Source organism: Apodemus sylvaticus, chromosome 3 (genome assembly GCF_947179515.1).
Source record: "Apodemus sylvaticus chromosome 3, mApoSyl1.1, whole genome shotgun sequence".
In the NCBI taxonomy this organism is placed as follows: Eukaryota; Metazoa; Chordata; class Mammalia; order Rodentia; family Muridae; genus Apodemus; species Apodemus sylvaticus.
In genome coordinates, this window is record NC_067474.1 from 112,738,829 (window position 1) to 112,749,720 (window position 10,892).

The 10,892-nt window shown below is 41.2% G+C and overlaps 1 protein-coding gene across 5 annotated transcripts in view; it reads left to right on the forward strand.

Annotated features, from left to right (window-relative positions):
- Window positions 1-9,732, forward strand: part of Nfia (nuclear factor I A) — a 347,599-nt gene extending 337,867 nt beyond the window's left edge. For all 5 annotated transcript variants that reach the window (XM_052176800.1, XM_052176801.1, XM_052176803.1 and 2 more), the window contains one exon: window positions 2,915-9,732. In XM_052176800.1, the coding sequence (XP_052032760.1) occupies window positions 2,915-2,932 (18 nt within the window). In that variant the 3' untranslated portion in view covers window positions 2,933-9,732. The remainder of the gene's footprint in view (window positions 1-2,914) is intronic.
- Window positions 9,733-10,892: the final 1,160 nt, after the last annotated feature.

The following is a 10,892-nucleotide window of genomic DNA, read 5'->3' on the forward strand; positions in this document are numbered from 1 at the left end:
TAAGTACTAATGGTCAAATTACAGGAGTGAAAAGTAGGAGAATAGGTTTTGGTTTGGACCTGAAAGGGTTAATTAAGGTTTTTTCACGGGTTATTAAGGACCCCCAACCCCTGCCTTAAGAGTCATATTGACAGCCCACCACAGGGCAGCTCGGCTCCTCTATTGACATGTTGCTGGTAGGAGCACAATAGCCTCAGTATCTGCAAATCATTGCTAAAATCATCTCAAGGAAAAGAAAGTTCCCAAGCCTTAACATTAGACAAAAGCCCGCGAGTTGCAGTGTGCAGCTCAAAAACCCAGAGTCAGCAACTTCTATTGATTAAAAACTAACCTTTAAAGTAACTCTGAGAGCGTGTGGTTAGCATTTAAATTTAAACATGTCGTGAGTTGATTTGTGTTACTGAATACCAACTCAGAAGGAGTAACATTCACAGTGCAGTTTTTTTTTTCCTAACTCCCTTAAGCAGCTAAAGTATTTCATGAAATGTCAAAAGGGCAGAAAGAAAAGGGGGAGGGGCCAATGCAGGGGCCTCATCGTTTTCTTTCCCAGGCAAATATTCACCCCCCAAAAGAAAAGTGTGGAGAGCGAAACACAATAATTAGTCCTTTGTCTAACTTTCTCAAATGCCAAAGAAAGACAGATTAATTAAATATACAACAGTGTTGGTTTTTGGAGTGGGGGTCTAGCTTGCTGGGTAGGTCATAAATTAGGCAGAATAAATACTTCAGTGTGTTTGCAGTGGGCCTGCTACGTCAGAGCCACTGGAAGGTTGGTGGGAGGAGAGTGGCGGGTTTCTTGCTAATGATAGTCACGTCTGGGTCTGTCTGGTTGCTAAGAGCAACCAGACATGATGTAACACCAGGATGAACTTGAACTTGGGGGACTTGAAAAGAGAACAATAGACCAGAGCAATCAATAAAGCCTATTTCAGTGAAGGGTTACAGAGCTGCTCTGGGGTAACCTTGTGGGCGAGGCACACACTGAATAGTAAGATGTGTGAAGAAACTTTTTTTTTTTTACTTTGCTTTGCTTTTTGCTTTGCTTTGCTTTTTAACAGAAGTATGGGGCACTGGCGATTTCTGTAGTGCCCTGAGTCCAGAAACTATGGAACGGAAAATTGCTCCCCCTGGTGACTCACCGGGTCCCAGGCCTTTGCCTCAGGACTGCCCCGCTGAAGAAGTCCGGAATCTCACAACTGCCTTAGAAAGCATGCAAACAGACTGCAAACAGTGCTTGCTGCTCAGTGTGAGACTGTTCTGTGTAAGAGCAGATATGGAAAGTGGGTCTGTGTCAGAGATCAGGAGAGGCTTAAAACAGACCGGGTTTGGGGTCTGCTTCCCTCCCCTTTCTTTCTTACTGATCTTTCTTTTGTCCACTTAGATTTAGGCCATGTGCCCTTGCCAGGTTGATTTCTTTTCCAGATATAAGCAGTTTTATTGGGTTCTCCAAAGCACATGGTCAGAGAGTAAAATCTACAGGATGAGTAGTTTTGTGGTTTGAGCTCGGAGGTTTTGGTTTATTTTATTTTGTTTTGTTTTGTTTTGTTTGTTTTGTTTGTTATAAGCGCCTTTGGAAATCAAAGGTACCTTGTGTGACCAGGAAATTTTACACCAATCTCAGTGGGGCTTTCATTTAGCTATTTATCCCTGGGATCAAAGGAGTCCCGACTTTCCCCTAATTGAATCTCCCAGACAAGAGTGAGCCTTAGCCCTCCGGAATCAGTTCCGACTGATGTAAACCCTGCTGATATTTTCAATGCGGACCTCACAGCCTTGCCTAGAAGTTGGTAGGTTTTCTGACTCTTGACAAAAGTACTGAATTCTTCAGAGTAATTAGAAGAAAGCTGGCAAATAAAAAAAAAAGTCATACAATTTTTAGCTTCACTTGAGTTTTGAGATTGGTCTATAATTGCTCATTTGGTTAAGCTAACTCTCTTTGTTGACAAAGAATGCAGCAGACACAAAGGTAGTCACCTGGATATTTCTGAAAGGGACACAAGACTGGCTTCATAGCTGGCAGAGAGCTCCAAGGGCACATTGAGTGGGCAGAAGCAGGAGCGAGAGTTACAGTCTCAACGCCGCTCCCCCCACCGTGAACTTGATGGTGCTTCATAGGATGCCATCTTATTTATCGTTTTTTTCTTTTCTAAGAATATAATTTTAAATATATACCATTGAAAGGAAGATGATTTGAACCATAAATGCCTCACCATGACGAGCAAGAGGAGAGAACAGCCTGACTTCCTACCCCACTCCCCACCCCCAGGTCACCAATGAGTTTTCCACCAGACCTTTCTGTTTTAACTGCTGTCATTGGCCACCTACAGAATACTGTGTTTGTATATTTAGCACCTGTCCTTAGCACCTACACCTCACTGAAAACTATACTGAGAAAGTCATAGAAATAGCCATTTGCTACAGCCCCTAAGCTCGCCCTGGGTGGGGCTACTCTCCGTCCAATTTGCTTGTCTTTCTTGAGCGCTCCCAGGCATTGAGCTCCATACTTATAAGACAGCCAGGTTCCTTGCCCTCCTATAATTTGGCTCAGTACAGGGTTACAAAACCTCATGTGAATGTCATATGGCCAGAAAGACTTCTCAGGTAAGATATACTCAAAGTTTTGGCAAAGCCCACAGAAGCAACGAATTTTAATGTCAGAAGAGTAAGATAAATTTCAGTGGCTTGGGATTTACTATCATCTGTCATTCCTTGTCCACATGAACCCCCAAGGTCAACTCTGAACACATGGTTAAAAGAGCAACTTTCAAAATAGTTTTACAAAATTGAACAGTGTTTGTATTTGTGCACTGAGGACCACTGTGGGCCTTGTTCATACTAGCCAAGAGCTACCCATGAGCCACCAGGCCCAGCACTACACCTGCAATTTAACTAGACTTGTCTTTTTGTCTTCCAGTCCTGGTACCTGGGATAAAAGTTGCAGTGTCCCACCATCCTCCAGACAGACCACCTGACCCCTTCTCAACTCTGTAACATGGACGCAACCTCAATCCGGCGCAGTTACAACTTCACTGTCAGTGGAAGGGGAGAGAAACCAACTCGGATCAACTTGTACATGGAAACAGCAAACATCGTGGTCAAACAGCAAAGGCCATAACTTTTTGGGATTCTTTTTTTTTTTTTAATACTTTAGGGACTGTTGTAATTTCTCATATGGTGCTGGAAATGGTTGGGCTGCGAGACATTTGAAGTGTTTCGGTGGTGGCGTGAGCAGTAGGTGAGGTGGCTGGTAGGATGAGCCATGCTCACGAACTTCCTGTTGTAACACTTGTAGCCTGGCCTTTTCACAGTATTTCATGAATTTGCCCATGCAGGTGTGTGACCCTCCCTGAGCATTTGGAGACACCTGGAGAATGAAATCTTTTGTAGTAGCTGAGGTCTGTGATCTGTAACTTACAGGACACTCAAAGGGCAATGTTTTTGGGTTGGTTTTTTTTTTTTCCTGTAACATATTAGAAAAAGAAAATGCAGTTAAGTTGATCTTTCTTTTAGTTTGGTTTGGTTCAGCAGTCAGCAGTTACATACATAACACAACCCGCAAGGACAGTGAATCCACTCCTGTTGCAGAACGATTCCAAAAAGACGGCAAAGACTACTACTATCAGTTTGGTTTTTGTTTTTGTTTTTTTTTTTAAAGTTTTGAAATGCTGCACTTACATTTAAAAAACATTTTTCAACAATTTCAACAATGACACAAAAATTCACATGGAAATGGGGAAGATGGTCTGTTTTGACAGAAACTGACAGGAATCAAAACAATCGAATTTTGAATTGAGTGAAGTGCAATTTCATTGGATAGCTAAGTATCTTTGTAAGATAGAGATTGTTGAAAATTCTATTTTTGTTTTTGAAGTCCTCCCACCCCAGGACTCTAAATTATTGGGGTAAAAAACAGCCTTGCAAGAAAAAGGGGAGCTATTTTTGCTTTTTATGTTTTTTATTGTTAAACTTGTATCCCTTTAAAAAAAACTGAAGGAAAATTAAAAAAAAAAAACAAAAAAAAACAAAAAATACAAATCTAATGGTGCTTTTACCACAATATGTTAACTACATTAAATGCTAATTAATTATTTTCTGTTATCAAAGCACATAACTCAAATGAAATCATGGTATCTGTTAATTTTATAAGCTAGAAATCACTATAATGAATTATGCCAATTCTGGAAAATTTTACACATGTATGGCAACACCAGATCTATGGGTTATCAAATGCTTCATTGTACCAGACATTGTCCAGAAGTTTCAAAGACCCTTTGCAAACCCTGAACTGGGCTATGGTGAAATAATACAAATACTGATAAAGACACAACTGTGTGTACCCATTCAGATCAAAGTACTTGTTAGGGAAAACAAAATCGTTCACACCCCCCAGATGTCTTGTATCTTATGTTTAAGGAAAAAAAATACAAAAAAAAAAAAGAACAAAAAATCAAAAAAGAAAAAAAAAGCAGAAACAAATAAACAAACAAAAAAAATGCAAGTGATTTTTCTACCAGACAGCGAAGCACCCCCTGCTTCCCATGCAGCGTCAGGTTTCCTATACTATACATATATATGTGTTCTGGTCAGCAGGCTCTGCTGACTAGAGGAAGTCTCTGCATGTTCTAGTGTTAGTAACTAATTTTTATATAGCTAATGTAGGATAAAGTAGAGTGCATTAAGACAATATTGTAACCCCCACTCTAGGCACTTGCCTTTAAACTGTCTCAGCCCTTCAGAAGGGCTCAACTACTGTCCTATACAATCAAGTGACTGAAATTCCTGGGAAGACACTTTGCTCCTCATCTAACCCCCCCACCCCCAAACGATGTTGTTTTGTTTTTATTTTTTTCCTTAATTTGCACGAAAACAGAAATTCCATATCAATGTGCCTTGCCCTGGATAGTGATTATTTGTGGAATTGTTGCACATGCTCCTCAATTGAAGGGGTTTTTCCCTACTCAAGCATTCGGAGACACTTTTTGTAAATGTTAACTTTTATGTCAGCCATCGTCAGTTTCAACATCTAGACCTAAATAGAAAGTTAGCTGTTCCGCAGACAGGCGTAGTCTTGATTGTCCTGTGTGGTCAGTGGCAGTGCTATTCTGAGCTCTTTAGATGCTTACAACGTCAGTATTTGGGATGTCGCTGCATTTTTTTTTCAATTTATTTGGAGTCTTCCTTTATCCCTGCCCCCACCACCAGATATATGAAAATATGCAATACCTGCTTATATCATGTAGAAAAGCTTAGCAAGTATTAATTTTTCTTTCTTTTTTTTTAATTTGACCAAAGTCAGTGCTGCACATGACGCAGTGGGTTTTAGGTGTCTGTCTTTGTCTTTTCTGTGGTTCTTGACGCACGTGCGCAGGAAGGGCTCCTCTTAGAGAAGCAGCCAAACTGTGAAGCACTAGGCTGACCCTGCTTCAAGCAATTTTGTTTTTACAACTGTTCCTTTCACAAGCAAGCCTTAAAAAAAAAAAAGAAAAGAAAAAAAAAAGACAACTTCCTTTCTCTTCAGCCCCTCACACCCACTTTCTTAGCAGACGGCAGTCAATCCACAGTCAATAAAAAAGTACATAATGCCCATTTTTATATGCACGTTTTTAAACTTCCAAGTTCTGAAAATTGTTTACTGCTTATCTCTATTTAAGGAAAAAAAATAAAATAAAACATTTTGGATTTTCCTATGTGTCTGATAAGTGGTTGTATAGTCATTTGGCGCTGTTGTATGGTGTGATTGTCAGTGTACGGTGTCACTTCCTATAGCCAGCAGCAGACTTTGCCTTCCCTATAGCACTTAGCTGGGCATTACTTTATTATGACATATGTGCACTAAAAAAAAAAAAAGACAGAGAAAGAAAAAAAGAAAGAAAAAAATAGCAGCTTTCAGTGCTTCACAGTGAAGGGGAAAAGCCTAGACAAACATTTTGTCAGAACCTTGCAAAATGCCAAGGTATTACCAGTAAATTGGTTGTATATACAATAAAATTGCACCCTTTTTTTAAACAAAACAAACTAAGCAATAGTTTGGGCAGTTCTAGTTGTTTTTAGTGAGCATGTTGTAGTCTCGACTGCAAAGAGAGAGAGAATAAACTGCCCACTCAGAAGATATGTAATTTGTATCGTTGTATAGTTTTATTGATTACCCTGATTTATTCTACCCTATTTTATAATGCAGGACTTTTGTAATGTTGTCTAAATGGGGAAAATTTTCTGTCAAATTAGCCTAGTGAAATTTCTGATTGTTCATTACAAAGGCGGCGTTCATAGCACTGCTTCTTGTTTCTTTCCCACCTCCTTTGGGAACTGGATTAAGTTTAAAACTTGCCTGATTCCTTTTCGTTTTGTTGGTTTGGGTTTTTTTTTTTTTTTTAAGTATTTAAATGCAACTATTTTTCTGCCAATGGTATAGCATATTCCTATGCTTGGGAAGTGTAGGTCCTACTGAAAAACCATTGCAAATGGACGTTACAGGTGTGCTGTACTTTTGAAGGTATTTTGTTGTATTAGATTTAATGAAGCTAAAAGTAGGGAACGCTGAACAGATTTGCAGGAGAAAAATGTTTTTAAAGGCTCTCAACCATTGTGGAGGCAGCATAGGGTGAGAGCAAACACGGGTTAAGTCGCAAATACACCGAGTTCTGGTCTGGTCATGCTTCATTGTCAAGAAAGCAGCAGGAAACTGTAGTTCCGTTGTCATCGAGCAGGAACAAATGAAACACCAACCAATGCAGTTTAGGTTAAGAGCTGAGTCTAGGTGCTTGAGGAAGACTTTGCTACCGGAGTGTAGAGACAGACAGCCCCAAGAGCTATCAGCATCTGAAGGCCCAGACTTGATTCTGAAACACGTTGGATTTTATTTTTCCTCTCCCTTCAAATGGCATTAACACAGTTGGCAAAGACGGTCCCTCAAATGACTGCCCCCATTTTTGTCTTTGGGAACAGAAGTCAGAGGCACGAAGACTAACCCTCAGCATTTTCCAATACATGTTCTCCCTTGGCCCCTCTCGTGGCCACCACAAAGCTCCTTTTCTAAACTGTCCGGGGCAGATGTCTTCTCTGGTGCCCCTCTCCCCATCCTCCAGCCCTTCTCTTCCCTCTGAGGTTTTGTCTTTTCACTGCCTGGCATGACATCTGGAAGCTCACTCCCTAGGCAGGGCTTGCTCCCCACCACCCCATATGGAGGCCTCAGGCCTCCAAGCCTCCCTTTTCCTTTCCCAACATCCAAGAGCGCAGGATCCAACTTTTGAGTCACACTGTGCTGTATTCAGTCAGCCCACAAGAATATGCAAACTCCATCTCAAAACCCGTGTCTTTCGCCTTCCTCATCCTTAGCCTCATGTGTTTCCACCTCTGTAGTGACAATATCATGAAGTATTTGCAAAGGAAAACATTTTATCCCATGATTTGTTTTTGTTGTTGTTACTGTTGTTGGGTTGGGGTATTTTTTGTTTGTTTCGGTTTTGGTTTTGATGGGGAATGGTCTCTAAGACTGTCATTTGATATATATATATATAATTTGATATATATATATAAAAAAATCAGAGTTTATCCCATAGTCCCAGTCTCTCCCTCCTTCCCTCCCTGTCTCTTTCTCTTTCTCTCTGTCTGTGTTTGTCTCTCTGGTTTTTCTTTGCTTCTTTTCCCTTCTGGTGTCTGGTAGCAGGCCTCCATTGAACTGTTATAAAACACAAAAAGTGTGGTCAGTGAGGAGAGTTTGGGTGGTGCCTCCCTGCCTACCCGCCAGACCATCCTAGGCACTCCCAGAGGCTGCCCCGCCCCTCTGGCATGGCTATCAGTTACATCAGCTCCGGAGGCCATTTTGTCTTGAAGTCAGTGCATGCTCCTGCTGTTGGAGAGTAACCTACTCTGCCTTCCCCACGTCCAAGGCTGTGCATTCGTCCAATTAGTGTCATGAATGTTTCCCCTTTAATTTTTCCAATAAAAAAAGCAGTGGGATGAAAATCGCTTTGATATATAGCAGGTATATTGAAGCTATTCCATAGCACTTAACTGTAGTGAATACTGTGTCACCAGTTCTGAAATCAATTTAATGTTTAATGCAAATCCATTACATGGTGCTATTACAGGCTGACAAAATGATTCACACAAATGTGACAACTCGGGCTCAGTTCACTCTGCTTCCCAACAGTGTAAATGCATAGCAGTGTTTATCTGCATGAGAACTATGCACTAATCTATCTGAAGAAAAAAAAAAACTATATCAACTTTGGTATCTAGTTTCCGTTTACTTCAATCCTTGCCTTTTTGGTCATTGTAATAATGCCAGCTTTAGGACAGAAAGAATTATAAGAAAACCAGCATAATACCTGATATATTAAAATGTAGTGCCTGTGAAACCTGTATTATACTGCTCTTCTGAAGTAAGATTTTTTCTACACCGGTAGCCTTCGCTGTCTGTCAGTCAGGACCTCTGGTATAGGTGATGTAAAATAACCGTACAATATTATGCATGCTATCCCATAATGCTTAGTGACTGTATGATATTACTCAGAGTTCTGTTAGACTTTTTTTCTGCCTCGGTTCTTATCAGCTAGGTTTGAGGTATTTCACTGAGAACGTGAACTCGGTCTTCCTTCCGGCTGTCTTCAGGATCTTGGAGGTGTACACTTACTTAAATTCAGTATTACTTGTGTTTGTTTTCATTTTTTTGTTTTGTTTTTGTTTTGTTTTTTGTTTTGTTTTGTTTTCTTTTGTTTCTCCTAAGGGACAAGCATGGGTGTTTGATTTCAGAAATCAGTATCTGGTGAGACTTTTGTCTCAAAACTACCATTTGAATTTCAAGAACTCTGCTACAAAACCACTCTGAGAATGTTTCCAAGTGAGAGTCCTTTTCTTGACCCTCGACAGAAGCTAGACGACACTGAAGAACCTTAATGGACAGTGTACCCATGCTTGATCTGTCTCACACCAGACTTCCTCATAGTAAAAAGAAAAACAAAACAAAACAAAAAAAACTTTAAGAAATCACATAGCTATTTAGTTACATGCACAGATGCAATATTTTCTTCAAAAATATAACTCTGTACAAACTTTGGGCCCGATTCATAAGAAAGAAGTTTGCTATTAACACGGGATTTTTAAAATATGCTCTCTCTCTCTCTCTCTCTCTCTCTCTCTCTCTCTCTCTCTCTCTCTCTCTCTCTCTCTCAACTTAAATTTGGAACTATTTGCTTCCCAAACTGAATGTTTCTTTAATGTTCCCCCTGAGCCAGCAGCCATCTGCCTTTGATTTCCCAAGGGCTGCATTAAGGAAGTTGGAGGGATACTGTACGGGACGTGATCCCAGAGAGGCTCACAAGGCTAAGGGGAACTTCAGTAGAGGGATACAACTATGGATGCACCCCCGTCTGTGTGTCAGACATCCTACATGTGGGCTCACTGTGCTGTTTGGGCTGAAACACTAACTTTGTAAAATGTGTCTGGACCACAAGAGTATGCAGGAGAAGTGCTACCTCTGATCCAGCTAGAGCAAGTTCGTGGCAGAAAGTGTCACAAACTTGAAAATGTGAAGTTTCCTGTCTCTCCAGTGCTCTCAAAGGCAAGTGGCGTCTGAGAAACAGACCATTCTTCCTGCTCTTCAACACTCAGCTTTTCAGAAAGCCTAAAGCTTGTTTTGCTTTGACTGCAAATTGTATTGCTCTTGTTTTTTTTTTTAACTTTTTCTTGGTCATGGTCTGTAAATTTGCTTTTTTTTTTTTTCTTTTTTAACCTGTTATTGTCCACTAAAGGTCTTAGACATCTGGTCATGTCAGGATACAGTGAGGGAGTGGCCAGCTGTCTTCTCCCTCAAAGCGTTTCTCTCTGCTGAACTCGGATGCCCCCACCGAGGTGCCAGTCAGACTAGAGGAGTGCCAGCAGGTCCCAGTAGATCCTTAGGAAGGCTGTCAAGGCCAAGTCCACAGTTCCTTCTCTGCTTCTCCTACATACCTTTCCCATCACACATGGAAAAAAATGTCTGCTCAGAGTGCCTCTGTTTTCTTTTCAAATCATGGGGGGAAGGATTAAAAACTTCAAATCATGGGAAAAGAGATCTCTTGTGAAACAAAACGCCCCGTGTTAATAACTTGGTCTGAAATTGTTTTTATGAACCGGGCCCCCTGTGCCTCTAGCATATGTGTATTGACTCTCATAGTTACCCTTTTCGTTTACTGTGTTCTGTGAAAACTTGTAATTGGTTGAGAATCACTGTGGGCGTCCATTCTTATCAACTAAATCTCCACAGGGTTTTTGAGCTGGTGTGGATTAGTTTAACTCTTGTATTCAACCGTTAGTGCTACCACCTTCTCACATTACAATACAATTACTGGAAGCAAGTACTGCATTTCCTATGCAACAAAAAAGGAAAAATAAAAAAAAAATTGCTAATGCTACAGAAGTCGTGTCCTCCTTTGCTGTGTACACAATGCCTGGGGTGAGTGAGCTGTGTTGTGGGCTGGTGCTTTCTCAAAAGACAGGCTTTCTGACTACAGCGTTGTGTTCACCTTGGCAGATTCTAGGTGCGTGGGGTCTTTCACAGTGTTCCAGGGAGTGTGTAGGCCTTCTACCTGCCTGGACCAATGCAAGCTTGCAGACCCCGCCTGGAGCTTCCTGTGTGTCTGGTGTGCTTGCTCTGTGTGATCTGTTGTTGCTATGGGAGAGGGGAGGGGCTCTAAATGGCCCTGGATTATATAACCAGAGAGCACAGCCACCAGCCGGGGATCCGGAGAGATACAAAGAAACGGGGTCAGGTACTAAGGGTGGGGCACACATGGCTGATACTTGTATTGTTTGGGGGAGACAGGCACCATCAGAGTGGAAATACTACATGGCGGGTACTAGAACCTCTGGGAGGAGAGGAATGGTTGGTGCTAGGGACTTGGATGAAGCTG